Raw genomic sequence first — 16,729 nt, 5'->3', positions numbered from 1 at the left:
AACTAATCTGTTACCCAGAAAGGAACCGTTCTATTCCAGCATCTTATTCTGTCCTATTCTACTGTATCTTAGTCTCTGCTGCTCTGACATTGCTCATCCAAATATTTATATATTCTTAATTCCAGTCCTTTACTTTAGATTGTGTATATTGTTAGATATTACTTGTTAGATATTACTGCACTGTTGGAGCTAGAAACACAAGCATTTCACTACACCCGCAATAACATCTACTATACACGTGTATGTGACAAATAAAATGTGATTTGATCTCAAACATATTGTAAAATACGTACTATCCCTTCTCCTTCATTCGTACATCCTTTTCCTGTGAATGGGGAATATGCTTGAGTCTGTTCCGTTACTATCTTCCTCTGTACAAAATGTGCTCCAGATGGTTTGCGGGGGTTGCATTGACGTTGCTTAACAATTGGCCCTTCTCTGGATTCCTAGGGACCCAGTGGGCTGCGTCTCAAATAGCATTCTATTCCCTATATAGTGCACTACTTTTGACAAGGGCCTATAGAGCACTAGGGCCATTTTGGACGTAGTGTGGTGAGGTCGTAGTTGTCCAGAAATGGCTAGTTATGTGATTTCATGTTCACTCACGCCTCCTTGTGTAACAGTATAGCTTCCGTCCCTCTCCTCGCCCCTACCTGGGCTCAAACCAGGGACCCTCTGCACACATCAACAACTGCCTCCCACAAAGCATCGTTACCCATCGCTCCACAAAGCCGTGGCCCTTGCATAGCAAGGGGAACAACTACTTCAAGGTCTCAGAGCGAGTGACGTCACCGATTGAAACGCTATTAGCGCGCACCCCGCTAACTAGCTACCCATTTCACATCAGTTATACTTGCTCTGGACTGGACCTCTGGAGTCTGGATTCCTGTAGTAGATGCTTTGTTCTGCCAAGACAACAGATAGAAGAGCAGACAATAAGTGCTTTATGAATTCTTAATTCTCTCTCTTTAATGGGGTGTTATTGACATGGAAAACATATGTTTACATTGCCACAGCAAGTGAAATAAACAATAAACAAAAGTGAGAAGAAACAAAAAACTAAATCAACAACAAACTATTAGAAATAAACAGTAAACAACACAAAGGTTTCATAAAGATACAGACATTTCAAGAGTTATATTATCAGATATGTACAGTGTTTTAACAATGAGCAAATCGTTGTAGTACGAATAGTGGGGGAAGATAAATAAACAGATCAATGTTCACAATGTTGTTTGTGCTCCACTGGTCGCCCTTTTCTCAGGGCAACTGGCCACACATCTTGCTGCTGTGGTTGCACATCTCTCTCTAACTTCCGGGAGAGCCCATTTAAAGAAAATATAAGTCAAGTTCATGGGGCGTTGCGTTCATGCGGGCTAGACCCTCCCATGACACAAAACACCATTCAGCAGCATGTCAACGCACTCTCATTTTGATAAGAAGAATAAACAGTGAAAGGAATCGGACAATCTATTTCCTGGACATATAGATTCGGGGCATCTGTTAGCCCCACTCTGAAGTGAACTGCTTATCCAAACTGTTGATTTTATTATAACCAAATATAGAAATGGGAAGAATACATATCTGCGTAAGACGGGCGTTCATTTTCGTCTGTGTCTTGATCGGGGTAAGTTATCGTCCTGTCTATTGGCCTGTTAATATTCGAGTAGATTTTTTTATAGGAGTAACGTTTTTTAATGTGAGCAGATTTTTTTGTAATTCTTGCCGGTTATTTTTGTAACTTCTGCGCACCGTGGGGTCTTCAAGCAGTGAGAGTTGCAGGTCACACGCAACGGAATAAAGAGCGGTGCCATTTTCATCAACAATAATGAGCGGATTGATCTATAGCGCGGTATTGAAAGAATCACGAAAATAGAAATGTTGTATTTAATGTTGCAATTAGGCTGCTGGGTTTTAATCTTTCACTGGAACACGGTTTTTAGCTCTGGTTTGTGGCTGTGTTCAGCTTATTTATTTATTTTTCGGCCTTTTAATTCCCCTATTTGTTTATTTGCTCAGTATAATCCTCTAGCGCTGCTACATTCTTTAAAATTATGAGTTGTGTTTATTCTCATCTTCAAATAGGCCTCCTGACTATGTTATCACGTTTTTGTCAGAATACTAGGCTACTCAATAACTGATATTAGGTTTTTATAAAAAGCCGACTAAGTAAATATTTCAGCTATTAATGTCTTATTCATTTATAATTTCTTAGTCTATTTACACGAGGTATAAGATATGTAAATACAATTTACTGTCTGCTTACAAACCATTTGTAGATGGTGTTGGTGAAGTGTATTACAGAAGTTATGAAGAAATGGATCCCTCAACTCTCCTCTGAAACAACTGACTGTATCAACCTGTACTGTGCATTATCAGTAGAACTCTCAGGATAATAGCCTGTACATTGTAATGATTGTATCACGTGTTGTATTCTCTTCAGATCATCAGCACCCTCCTGCTGGCCATCACATTATTTGGACATGGGCACTTCCACCAATCAGAAGAAGTAATTGTTATTTTTATAGCTCCTATTACATTTACTAATTATATCATATCGATTTCATTATAATAAGGCTGTGTCCATCTAGCCTGGTCCCAGATCTGTTTGTGCTGTCTTTCAAAGTCCTACAGTGTTTGGTATGACAACAACCATAGAAGTTGGCTATACAGCATAAACAGATCTGAGACCAGGCTAGAGCCCATCAGCATCATTGTAATATTATGATTATAAACCCACAGTTGCCATATCATTAGTCTGGCTTGTCTTCCTATTCACAGATAGAGATTCTGCCAGGGATAGCAATTCTGTATGTCATAGAAGCAGCAACCCTTGTCCTGTCAATCTTGGGGGTCTATGGTGCACGCAAGGAGAAGAAATGGACTGTGGTTCTGGTAAGCTTGCCAAGACCTGTCTCAAAGTGTTAGCCTGATCCCAGATCTGCTGTTTTTGTCTTGGATAATCATCCTAGGAGTTGGTTAGACAGCACTAACAGATCTGGGATCAGGCTACCAACTTGACATCTCCCCTACTGCAAACTGTTCCTTTCTGACAGGTAAGGGCATGCCATACAACTCAACTGAAACCAGTCAACACTTTACCCATGACATGTTTCCCAAAAAGTGTGATAAGTTTGAATGAACCTCTATTATTGATTTTGCTTGACAACCCCAATATGTGTGTGTAGTTTTCTGTAGGTATGTCACTGGCCAGCCTATACCTGTTTGTGGAGTGCGTGAATGGATATCAAAGCAAACACGAGGTACAGTAGTCTATATATATATATATACACACAGGTAACTGTCAAAATAAAGGAAACAGCAACATAAAGTGTCTTAATAGGGCGTTGGGGCACCACGAGACAGAACAGATTCAATGCTCCTTGTCATAGATTCTACAAGTGTCTGGAACTCTATTGGAGGGAAGCGAGACCATTCTTTCACGATAAATTCCATCATTACGTGTTTTGTTGATGGTGGTGGAAAACGCTGTCGCAGGCGCTGCTTCAGAATCTCACATAGGTGTTCAATTAGTTTGAGATCTGGTGACTGAGACAGCCATGGCATGTGGTATACGGCGATCGTATACCACATTATTTTCATACTGCGCATGGTCCTAAGCATGATGGGATATGAATTGCTTAATTAACTCAGGAACCACACCTGTGTGGAAGCACCTGCTTTCAATATACTCCATGTCCCTCATTTACTCAAAAGTTTCCATTAGCTTTGGCAGTTACCTGTATATATCTTAACTTTCTAACAAAGCAAATCAAATCAAATTTTATTGGTCGCATACACATGGTTAGCAGATGTTAATGCGAGTGTAGCGAAATGCTTGTGCTTCTAGTTCCGACCGTGCAGTAATATCTAACAAGTAATCTAACAATTTCACAACAACTACCTTATACACACAAGTGTAAAGGAATGATTAAGAATATGTACATATAAATATATGGATGAGCGATGGCTGAACGGCATAGACAAGATGCAGTAGATGGTATAGAGTACAGTATATACATATGAGATGAGTAATGTAAGATATGTAAACATTATATAAAGTGGCATTGTTTAAGTGACTAGTGATACATTTATTACATCCAATAATTAATTATTAAAGTGGCTAGAGATTGAGTCTGTATGTTGGAAGCAGCCTCTCTATGTTAGTGATGGCTGTTTGACAGTCTGATGGCCTTGAGATAGAAGCTGTTTTTCAGTCTCTCGGTCCCAGCTTTGATGCACCTGTACTGACCTCGCCTTGTAGATGATAGCGGGGTGAACAGGCAGTGGCTCGGGTGGTTGTTGTCCTTGATTAACCTTTTGGCTTTCCTGTGACATCGGGTGGTGTAGGTGTCCTGGAGGGCAGGTAGTTTGCCCCCGGTGATGCGTTGTGCAGACCTCACTACTCTTTGGAGAGCCTTACGGTTGTGGGCGGAGCAGTTGCCGTACCAGGCGGTGATACAGCCCGACAGGATGCTCTCGATTGTGCATCTGTAAAAGTTTGTGAGTGTTTTAGGTGACAAGCCAAATTTCTTTAGCCTCCTGAGGTTGAAGAGGCGCTGCTGTGCCTTCTTCACCACGCTGTCTGTGTGGGTGGACCATTTCAGTTTGTCCGTGATGTGTAAGCCGAGGAACTTAAAACTTTCCAACTTCGCCACTACTGTTCCATCGATGTGGATAGGGGGGTGCTCCCTCTGCTGTTTCCTGAAGTCCACAATCATCTCCTTTGTTTTGTTGACGTTGAGTGAGAGGTTATTTCCTGACACCACACTCCGAGGGCCCTCACCTCCTCCCTGTAGGCCGTCTCGTCGTTGTTGGTAATCAAGCCTACCACTGTAGTGTCGTCTGCAAACTTGATGATTGAGTTGGAGGCGTGCATGGCCACGCAGTCATGGGTGAACAGGGAGTACATGAGAGTGCTGAGAACGCACCCTTGTGGGGTCCCAGTATTGAGGATCAGCGGGGTGGAGATGGTTGTTTCCTACCCTCACCACCTGGGGGCGGCTGGGCCTGCAGCCTTGCTAGGGTTAATACGTTATAATGTTTTACTCACGTTGGCTGCGATGAAGGAGAGCCCACAGTCTTTGGTCGCAGGCTGTGTCAGTGGCACTGTAATGTCCTCAAAGCGAGCAAAGGAGTTGTTTAATTTGTCTGGGAGCAAGACATCGATGTCCGCGACAGGGCTGGTTTTCTTTTTGTAATTCATGATTGTCTGTAGACCCTGCCACATACGTCTCATGTTTGAGCCGTTGAATTGCGACTCTACTTTGTCTCTATACTGACGCTTTGCTTGTTTGATTGCCCTGCTGAGGGAATAGCTACGCTGTTTGTATTCAGTCATGTTTCCAGTCACCATGTCATGATTAAAATAGCTGGTTCACTGTTTCAGTTTTGAGCAAATGCTGCCATCTATCCACGGTTTCTGGTTAGGAAAGGTTTTAATAGTCACATTGGGTACAACATCACCGATGCACTTTCTAAGAAACTTGCTCCCTGAGTCAGCGTATACATCAATGTTGTTGTCTGAGGCTACCCGGAACATATCCCAGTCCACGTAATCCAAGCAATTTTGAAGCATGGAATCCGATTGGTCAGACCAGCATTGGATAGACCTGAGCACGGGCGTTTCCTGTTTTAGTTTCTGTCTATAGGCTGGGAGCAACAAAATGGAGTCATGATCAGATTTGCTGAAGGGAGGGCAGGGGAGGGCTTTGCATGCATCGCAGAAATTAGAGTAGCAATAGTCCAGAATGCTACCAGCTCGTGTCACGCATTCGATATGCTGATAGAATTTAGGAAGCCTTGTTCTTAGATTAGCTTTGTTAAAATCCCCAGCTACAATAAATACAGCCTCGGGATATATGGTTTCCAGTTTACATAGAGTCCAAGTGAAGTTCTTTCTAGAGGTCAACCAATTAATCGGCTTAGCCGATCATTAGGGCCAATTTCAAGTTTTCATAACAATTTTTGGACGCCGATTATGGCCGATTACATTGCAGTCCACGAGGAGATTGCGTGGCAGGCTGACCACTTGTTACGCAAGTGCAGCAAGGAGCCAAGGTAAGTTGCTAACTAGCATTAAACTTATCTTATAAAAACCAATCAATCTTAACATAATCACTAGTTAACTACACATGGTTGATGATATTACTAGTTTATCTAGCTTGTCCTGCGTTGCATAAAATCAATGCGGTGCCTGTTAATTTATCATCGAATCACAGCCTACTTTGGCAAACAGGTGATGATTTAAGAAACGCATTCGCGAAAAAAGCACTGTCGTTGCACCAATGTACCTAACCATAAACATCAATGTCTTTCTTAAAATCAATACACAAGTATATATTTTTAAACAGGCATAATTAGTTAATATTTCCTGCTAACATGAATGTATTTTAATTATGGAAATTGTGTCACTTCTCTTGCGTTCTGTGCAAGCAGAGTCAGGGTATATGCATCAGTTTGGGCTGCCTGGCTTGTTGTGAACTGTGTGAAGACCATTTCTTACTAACAAAGACCGTAATTAATTTGCCAGAATTTTACATAATTATGACATAACATTGAAGGTTGTGCAATGTAACAGCAATATTTAGACTTAGGTATGCCACCCGTTAGATAAAATACGGAACGGTTCCGTATTTCACTGAAAGAATAAACGTTTTGTTTTCGAAATGATAGTTTCCGGATTTGACCATATTAATGACCTAAGGCTCGTATTTCTGTGTGTTTATTATATTATAATTAAGTTTATGATTTGATAGAGCAGTCTGACTGAGCGGTGGTAGGCAGCAGCAGACTCGTAAGCATTCATTCAAATAGCACTTTCGTGCGTTTTGCCAGCAGCTCTTCGCAATGCTTCAAGCATTGCGCTGTTTATGACTTCAAGCCTATCAACTCCCGAGATTAGGCTGGCAATACTATAGTGCCTATAAGAACATCCAATAGTCAAAGGTATATGAAATACAAATGGTATAGAGAGAAATAGTCCTATAATTCCTATAATAACTACAACCTAAAACTTCTTACATGGGAATATTGAAGACTCATGTTAAAAGGAACCACCAGCTTTCATATTTTCTCATGTCTCTGAGCAAGGAACTTAAACGTTAGCTTTCTTACATGGCACATATTTCAGTTTTACTTTCTTCTCCAACACTGTGTTTTTGCATTATTTAAACCAAATTGAACATGTTTCATTATTTATTTGAGACTAAATAGATTTTATTTATGTATTATATTAAGTTCAAATAAAATTGTTCATTCAGTATTGTTGTAAATGTCCTTATTACAAATATATATATAAAAATCGTCCGATTAATCGGTATCTGCTTTTTTGGGTCCTCCAATAATCGGTATCGGTGTTGAAAAATCATAATCGGTCGACCTGTAGTTCTTTCAGGGTCTTCGAGGTATCTGCTTGGGGGGGATATACACGGCTGTGACTATAATTCAACCTTGAGGCAATGTTTGTTTGATGTTCTGGTAAAAATATATTTGAGAAGTTATTGTATGATGGTGCAATGCATCTGATTCTTGATAATTCAATGTACTGTATCTGTCCATTTCAAATTCAGAGCTGATTATAGGTTTCAGCTGTGACTATAACACTCAATGTTAACTTGATTCATTTCAAGCTGGAGGAGTTAACCAGAGAGGAACATCTAGCTATGATGCCTCTGAGTGGAGCGAATCAAACTGATTTAGAAGGGCTATACAACATGCAGACTAACGTAAGTCACCTTCATTTAATGCTTCTTATGGTCTCTGCTTGTGCCGATTCAACGTTTTAGGGTGCCAATTCAATGTCCCAGGGTGCCAATTCAATGTCCCAGGGTGCCAATTCAATGTCCCAGGGTGCCAATTCAATGTCCCAGGGTGCCAATTCAATGTCCCAGGGTGCCGATTCAATGTCCCAGGGTGCCAATTCAATGTCCCAGGGTGCCAATTCAATGTCCCAGGGTGCCGATTCAACGTTTTAGGGTGCCAATTCAATGTCCCAGGGTGCCAATTCAATGTCCCAGGGTGCCAATTCAATGTCCCAGGGTGCCGATTCAATGTCCCAGGGTGCCAATTCAATGTCCCAGGGTGCCAATTCAATGTCCCAGGGTGCCAATTCAATGTCCCAGGGTGCCAATTCAATGTCCCAGGGTGCCAATTCACAGTCCCAGTGCCAATTCACAGTCCCAGGGTGCCGATTCACTGTCCCAGGGTGCCAATTCAATGTCCCAGGGTGCCAAATCAATGTCCCAGGGTGCCAATTCAATGTCCCAGGGTGCCAATTCACAGTCCCAGTGCCAATTCAATGTCCCAGGGTGCCCGATTCAATGTCCCAGGGTGCCAATTCACAGTCCCAGTGCCAATTCAATGTCCCAGGGTGCCAATTCAATGTCCAAGGGTGCCAATTCACAGTCCCAGAGTGCCAATTCAATGTATGTGTGTCTTTAGGGCCAGTTTTCCTTATTATGTAAACCAAGGCCTGGACTAAAAGCACTTTCATTGGAGATTTCTCCATGGAGGGTTGTTCCTGGACTAGGCCTTAACTATAGCTGGTAAATCATGTTTTTAAATGTCTGTTGTGCTGTTTCCTTCACTTTCAGTTCAAATGCTGTGGGCTCGTACAAGGCTACCAAGACTGGGGCACAGACATCCCCCTCTCCTGTCTCTGTTCTGATGAGGACTCAACACACTTTAAATGTGTGAGTCTGCTGTGTTAAATAAGTTATCTTGTTGCTGGTGTTGTTATGTGTATGCTGAGGAGGATAGGTTTCAATGTGTCAGTCTGTGTTAAATACGTTATCACACAAATATGAATGTGTTAATCTGTTGTCTTTCGGTAAGAGCAATTGTTTTTTTTTTATTATTATTTATTTCTAAAACATACGATAAAGACAGCAATAAGAAAACCATAAATAAACTGAGGAAGATGTACATGACAATACTCTAAAAGACCAACAAAAAGGATAGAACACATTTGGACCAGACAACTATCATGGATGCCGTGCTGCAGCCCAATAAGACATCATACAGGTAAAGTAAAGCTCTGTTTTAAACCATGTCACATTCTATTTCAGGTTGCTCCTGGTAACAATACAAGATCTGTTATTCACTATCCCAACAGTGATATGTCTGAGGATGATGACCACAAGGCTCTAATGGATGAACACATGCTGGTTTATAAAGAGGTAAAAACATGTCATTCCACTACACCAGGGCCATTTTGAAGGCCCTCGGATCAATTAGCCCATGTCAGATAATATCTTTTAGATTGCTAAATTTGTTTACCTGCCAGCTATCTAAACCTGTTATCATGGTCGAATTACCACCCATGGGGCCCCCATTGATGTTGTTAGTCAGTCTCACTCTCATGTCATATTAAAAACTGCATACATTTCTCACCACCCTATGGCAAAATGTGTAGAATTGCAGCAAACTTGCTTTAAAACGGCAACATTTTCTCTACACCCCATGTTAAAATGTGTAGAATTACACAAAATAAAAAATTCTCTGCTGTCAAGAGGGAGCAACTAAACTGTGTTGCTCGTAATTTTGCTCCAAATGTTTTGCTGGCAGCTGTGTATCAACCAGAATGTCATAATTCTAGTTGGGTCCACAGAGATGACTTGTACAGGACTCATTGATACTGTGTCATAATTCTAGTTGGGTCCACAGAGATGACTTGTACAGGACTCATTGATACTGTGTCATAATTCTAGTTGGGTCCACAGAGATGACTTGTACAGGACTCATTGATACTGTGTCATAATTCTAGTTGGGTCCACAGAGATGACTTGTGCAGGACTCATTGATACAATAAACTGATCTTTGTTCAAGTTCTGATATAATACGGACATGTAAACTCTTGTTTTTCACACAAAATGATAAACTCTTAATTTGTCATTTCCAGCCATGTCTTCCCATCCTGATCTCTTTCATGGGCTATGCAATCAGCCTGATGATAGGAACATTAGTTGCACTTAACGCATTATGGGTATGTATTTCATATCTATGTCTGTACTATTTAACCATTTCAGGGTTGGGGTCCATTCAGTTTTTTCAATCAAATCAATTGAAATTCAATTCCCAAATTGAAAATTGTCCGTAGTTTTTCATGTGTACTTTTCAAGTCAGGAAGTGAATTTCAATTGACTACCTGAATTGAAAGCTTTAGTAGTATTTGTTTCTTATATTTATTACACGCAGGCCGTATGTGGCAGCTAAAAGCTGAATTGCAGTACACAGTACATACAAGTTAACAAGAACAATTAAAACATCTGAAAGTCAGGATGCTAACTGAAGGATGGATGAATCGACCCCAACGCTGTACCATAGTGATTTTTACCGTACCTCTCGAGTGTAGGCCTATAAGATTTAACCATTATCTATCACACTCAGCACCTAGTCAGCTGCTCCTCCATCCTGACTGAACCGTTACTGTGTGTCTGGTCCTCAGGATATTGGAGTTGCCCTGGCCATCACAATACTCTGCCAGATGAGAAGAAAGTTTGATGTGCCACCTGTGATCTTCACCTCTCAACCACCTCAGTACAGAGAGCTGTGTGACACAGCAGAGAGTGTCTGAAATGAAATGGTCCTCTAATGAAGGATACTCAATGCACTAGTCTGAGTGCCAGTCTGTTTGTGCCATCATGACAACTCCTGTCACTCATTTGTGTCAAGCCAAACATGACAATGGGTGACAAAGAGTTGGCTTGGCAATGACATGGATTTAACATGGGCAAGACCACAAACAGATCTGGGATCAGGTTAGCAATGCACTCATATTATGTACATACTCATAACACACTTGGAAGGACAACTAGGGACATTGTTAGACATCTCTGTTGTGTTGTCCAAAGTATTACTGTTTAACTCTGGGTCTTCCTTTCCTGTGGCGGTCCTCATGAGAGCCAGTTTCATCATAGCGCTTGTTGGTTTTTGAGACTGCACTTGAAGAAACGTTCAAAAGTTCTTGAAATTTTCCGCATTGACTGACCTTCATGTCTTAAAGTAATGATGGACAGTCGTTCTTACCATAATATGGACTTGGTATTTTACCAAATAGGGATATATTCTGTATATCACCCCTACCTTGTCACAACACAACTGATTGGCTCAAACGCATTAAGAAGGAAAGAAATTCCACAAATTAAGTTTTAACAAGGCACACCTGTTAATTGAGTCTGAAACCTTAAAGATTTAAAATAGTTTATCTGGTGCTTCTCTCTTCAATACAGTTTTCAGTTGGCTCTCTCTCGTTGAACTGACTTGGCTAGTCTTATACAATTCCAAATATCCAACGTACTAAAACACTATTTGTAAAAAGGTATAAATTACCATTTTATCTCATAGATACATTTTAATAATGTAATTCTCAACATATCCCTAAAAACAGCAAGTTAGAATGTTTCCCTTTGTTTCTACTCTGTGTGAATGTTCGTTGGTCCTGTCGCCATTACTACGACAGGCTAGCTTGACTGGAGCTAACTTTAGCCGACGTTAGCTCTATGCTAACAGACTTTTATAAATTAATTAAACTATCAAAACCTCATCAAAAAATAACAATTATATCATAACACTCCGCTTATCTTGGTGTTTCATATCCTATGTTTTATAACTCGCTCACTCTGATGATAACGTTTAAAATATTTACTTCTCTCTTCAGTTTTCAGTTGTCTCACTCATTCAAATGATTTACTGACTAGACAGGCTAGCGCTAGAGCCACTGTAGAGAGAGACTGCGTGAAGCAACCACTACTAGAGCAAGTGGCTTCCTCAGAGTGCCGAAACAAGCGGAACACCCATTGACTATAAATAGTGTAAATGATTACAAAATGCCTCAAATGTGGCTACCATATACCTCACTTTCTCCCACATTTCAGGTTGGCAACACAAGGAACCCAAACATGAGCAAAAAACGGTACTATTAAAACAGAAAGTATTACCCCTTTTTCACAGCAACTATTTCCCTTTTTCTTTACAGAAAACTAAGACCAACAAGTAGCCTGCCTCTGACTTTATCAAAACATTTCCATACTGGTATATAAATTCATCAATATAACGCCAACCAACCTCTTTTGACCTTGGGGGATTTATTTATTTAATGCATTATACTGCCATTGTACTATGATAACGCACAATAAATAAATATGGTACCATATGGTATTTCCAAATACTACACAATCCATGCTTCTTCCCTCCTCCGTTCCTTGGCTTGGAGTAACCACTGATATCATAAGATTTACAGCAGATGTGGTATTTCAGTGATTACTAAAATGGAATGAGCAAGCAACACTGAACCATAAGTGAGAGCACCAGCTGTTCAGGACGACTGTGTGATCACGCTCTCCGTAGCCGACGTGAGTAAGACCTTTAAACAGGTTAACATTAACAAGGCCCCAGGACCAGGATGCATACTCGGAGCATGCACTGACCAGCTGGCAAGTGTCTTCATTTACATTTTCAATCTCTTACCCAGTCTGTAATACCTACATGTTACAAGCAGACCACCGTAGTCCCTGTGCCCAAGGACGCCAAGGTAACCTGCCTAAATGACTATCGCCCCGTAACACTCACATCTGTAGCCATGAAAAGCTTTGAAAGGCTTATCATGAATCACATCAACACCATCATCCCAGACACCCTGGACCCACTCCAATTTGCATACCGCCCCAATAGATCCACAGATGACGCAATCTCTATTGCACTCCACACTGCCCTTTCCCACTTGGACAAAAGGAACACCTACGTGAGAATGCTGTTCATTGACTACAGTTCAGCATTCAACACCATAGTGCCCTCCATAGTGCCCTCCAAGCTCATCACTAAGCTAAGGATCCAGGGACTGAAAACACTCCCTCTGCAACTGGATCCTGGTGAACACCTCTCTCTGCAACGTGGATCTTGGACTTCCCAACGGGACGCCCCCAGGTGGTGAGGGTAGGCAACAACACATCCGCCACGTTCACCGTAGTGCGTACGGCCCAGTACATCACCGGGGCAGAGCTCCCTGCCATCCAGGACCTCTATACCTCATTGTGTATCTATTATTACGTGTTTGACTTTTCTCTTATTTCTCTATTTTTCTTTCTCTCTGCATTGTGGGAAGGGCTCGTAAGTAAGCATTTCATTAATAGTCCATACCTGCTGTTGATGAAGCATGTGACAAATATAATTTGATTTGAAGGATGTTTTCATGTCATGTTGACAGTCAATATTAAGACCACTAATATCACACACTGTTAAAAATCCTTTCTTAAAACCCTCAAGTTATCCTTATTGTCCCCATTGGTAGATTTGTTGTGCAGTCAGGGTTCACCAATACAAAACGACAACATTAAAAACAGTGACAACCATACAACCGATACACACATAACATGAAACAATGAGATTGATAAAAAGGAACAATCATCATGCAGAAGTGCAGCAATAAATCTACATTTAATTGAATATACAGCTACTCTTCCTGTGGTTTATTACGGATCCACATTATTTCCTGCTAAGGCAGTCAGCCCTCCAAATCCAACAAGTCTTTAAACCAGACGGCTCTCAGAGCTAAACTATACGTACAAAAGTATGTGTATTCGGCTATTTCAGTCACACCTGTTTTTGACAGGTGTATAAAAACTGTATGTACCAGTCAATTTGCAGTCTACACATTTGCTGTCTCCAAATTATTTGTAGTTTTGTTCCGGCCCCCCTGACCATCCGCTCAAGAAAAAATTTGGCCTGCAACTGAATCTAGTCGATGATCCCTGATGTACATAGTCATCATGGTTGGGTATGTTACTTTCTAAATGTAATCAGTTAAGAGTTACTAGTTACCTGGATTACCCAAACTCTGTAACATAACCTGATTACTTTCCGTTTAAGAAAAAAATGATCCATCAAACGCATTTGGTGTGTCATCATAGTGGTCTCTTATTGGTGGTCATCAGTTGGTGTGTCATCATAGTGCTCTCTGATTGGTGGTCATCAGTTGGTGTGTCATCATAGTGCTCTCTGATTGGTGGTCATCAGTTGGTGTGTCATCATAGTGGTCTCTGACTTGTGGTCAGACTCAGGTGGAACAAACTTAAATTTGCGCCTTTTTTCAATGCTGCATTGAATGTCATTGAGAAACATATATTTTTTCATAAACATCCTTTCTGAATTGAAAAGTAAACCAATAAATATTTTTTCCCCCCTAAAGTATCTGTAATCTGATAACAATATTTGTGCATTACAGTTACAGTTTTTTGTAAACAAATCACATCTAATAGGATTACATGTAATCAGTTACCCCCCAACCTTGATACTCATAACGTACTTGAAAGCAGTGATGTGATGTCATTGGCAGTGATGTGTCTTCTGCCAATGGGACATGATTAGACATTGGAGATCTCTGCTGTGTTGTCCAACCTATTATCACAGAGTTTCTATACCCAGAGGCACAATGTCACGAGACTTCCGGAAACGCTTGTGAAACAGACCATGCAGACCAGGCCGAGGTTTGAGGTTTGAGATGTCGAGTGGAAAATTCTTCCTTAGTTGTTCATTTTCCCAAAATCTAAAGGCACAACCTAGATTCGATCCAATATTTTAAGTAGTTGAAAGTGTTATTACTCCAACCTCGTGAAATTGATAAACTGACACGTTTTTATGTTAGTCAAAAACAACCTTATATTGAAGGAGCGCCTTTGATTTGACGGCCTGCACATTCGCAGTCCGGCGTGAGACGACCTTTAGACGCGATGATGTGTTTCTGTGTATGAGCTTAACTAGCTTAACTAGTCACCATGACATCGCCTTCAAGTGTAATTGGTATTTCTATTGGAGAGACAGTTTCTGCTTATCTTCAAACTGCACTGTCTTTGGTATTATTGTCCCAACTGATTTTTCAACAAGGGTTCTGTAAAAACCTGTGGTTTGTGGCTTGACTTGAATATGTGGACACCTATAAGTACCTAGGTGTCTGGTTAGACTGTAATCTCTCCTTCCAGACTCACATTAAACATCTCCAATCCAAAATTAAATCTAGATTCGGCTTCCTATTTCGCAACAAAGCATCCTTCACTCATGCTGCCAAACATACCCTCGTAAAGCTGACCATCCTACGATCCTCGACTTCGGCGATGTAATTTACAAAATAGCCTCCAACACTCTACTCAACAAATTGGATGCAGTCTATCACAGTGACATTCGTTTTGTCACCAAAGCCCCATATACTACCCACCACTGCAACCTGTATGCTGTCGTTGGCTGGCCCTCGCTTCATACTCGTCGCCAAACCCACTGGCTCCAGGTCATCTACAAGTCTCTGCTAGGTAAAGCCCCGCCTTATCTCAGCTCACTGGTCAACATAGCAGCACCCACCCGTCGCACGCACTCCAGCAGGTATATCTCACTGGTCACCCCCAAAGCCAATTCTTCCTTTGGCGCCTCTCCTTCCAGTTCTCTGCTGCCAATGACTGGAACGAACTGCAAAAATCTCTGAAGCTGGAGACTCTTACCTCCCTCACTATCTTTAAGCACCAGCTGTCAGAGCAGCTCACAGATCACTGCACCTGTACATAGCTCATCTGTAAATAGCCCATCCAATCTACCTCATCCCCATACTGTATTTATTTATTTATCTTGCTCCTTTGCACCCCAGTATCTCTACTTGCACATTCATCTTCTGCACACCCTACCATTCCAGTATTTAATTGCTATATTGTAATTACTTCGCCACCATGGCCTATTTATTGCCTTACCTCTCTTATCCTACCTCATTTGCACATGCTGTATATAGATTTTTCTACTGTATTATTGATTGTATGTTTGTTTATTCCATGTGTAACTCTGTGTTGTTGTATGTGTCGAACTGCTTTGCTTTATCTTGGCCAGGTCGCAGTTGCAAATGAGAACTTGTTCTCAACTGGCCTACCTGGTTAAATAAAGGTGATTTTTTATTTTTTTATCTGTAAATAATTGGTAACCATTTAACCATTGAAGTGCTCAGTGTTGGTTACAGTGTCTTGAATAAAAGGAAAATGTATTATAACATTATGGTCTTTCTTTATTCAACAACCAACAACTCTCAAAATATAATTTGTTATATAATTATCACAGTGTCACCAAAATGGCCTGCGATTTTTATCACAGAAAGTCACAATCAGACTGACAAAAATGGCATTTCTTCCAATAACCTTTGTTCTCTCCCCATCCTCGTTTCATTTTCTGCGTTTGTCTTTTCCACATACTCTCTGCTCTCATCCTCCTCTCTCTTCCTCTTCCTCCTACTCTCTCATCTCATCCTCTTCTCTCTTCCTCCTCTCCACCTGCTCTCTCATCTCATCCTCCACTCTCTTCCTCTTCCTCCTACTCTCTCATCTCATCCTCCTCTCTCTTCATCTTCTCCACCTCCTCTCATCCTCCTCTCTCTTCCTCCTCTCCACCTGCTCTCTCCTCTCATCCTCCTCTCTCTTCCTCTCTTCTTCTTTCCCTGTTTCACCCTCTTCTCCTCCTGTCTTTCACACTCCCTCAGCCCTTTCTCTCTCCTCTTCTGTTCTACCTTCTCTGTCTTTGTCTCTGCTTCTTTTCTCTTCCTCTCCTCCTTCTCTAGTTTCTTCAACTTGTCTTTCTCATTCTTCCAACTGAATACAGTCTGACTCAGGAGGAAAAGTTGATTAAAACAATGAAGACGTAATGAAGGACTCTAAACTGTATGATATTAGACTAGTGGTACATACTTATAGGCGATCCCCAAACAGTT

General features: G+C 41.1%; 1 protein-coding gene across 2 annotated transcripts; it reads left to right on the top strand.

The window, feature by feature from the left end:
• Positions 1-1,373: 1,373 nt before the first annotated feature.
• Positions 1,374-10,952, top strand: LOC120031908 (tetraspanin-8-like). 2 transcript variants are annotated; one of them, XM_038977747.1, is made up of 9 exons: positions 1,374-1,627; positions 2,444-2,509; positions 2,782-2,895; positions 3,189-3,263; positions 7,632-7,727; positions 8,595-8,693; positions 9,069-9,179; positions 9,902-9,985; positions 10,448-10,952. In XM_038977747.1, exons 1-9 carry the CDS (start codon positions 1,568-1,570, stop codon positions 10,574-10,576), a joined length of 834 nt encoding a protein of 277 aa, XP_038833675.1. In that variant the 5' UTR covers positions 1,374-1,567; the 3' UTR covers positions 10,577-10,952. The 2 variants fall into 2 exon arrangements, with proteins under 2 accessions (XP_038833675.1, XP_038833677.1); XM_038977749.1 differs by lacking the exon at positions 7,632-7,727 and having other exon boundaries at positions 1,399-1,627.
• The last annotated feature ends 5,777 nt before the right edge of the window (positions 10,953-16,729 follow it).

The sequence above is a fragment of the Salvelinus namaycush genome, chromosome 38 (genome assembly GCF_016432855.1).
Source record: "Salvelinus namaycush isolate Seneca chromosome 38, SaNama_1.0, whole genome shotgun sequence".
NCBI classification, from domain to species: domain Eukaryota; kingdom Metazoa; phylum Chordata; class Actinopteri; order Salmoniformes; family Salmonidae; genus Salvelinus; species Salvelinus namaycush.
The sequence above is the reverse complement of the archived record's forward strand: the minus strand, read 5'-3'. Positions and strand labels throughout refer to the sequence as shown.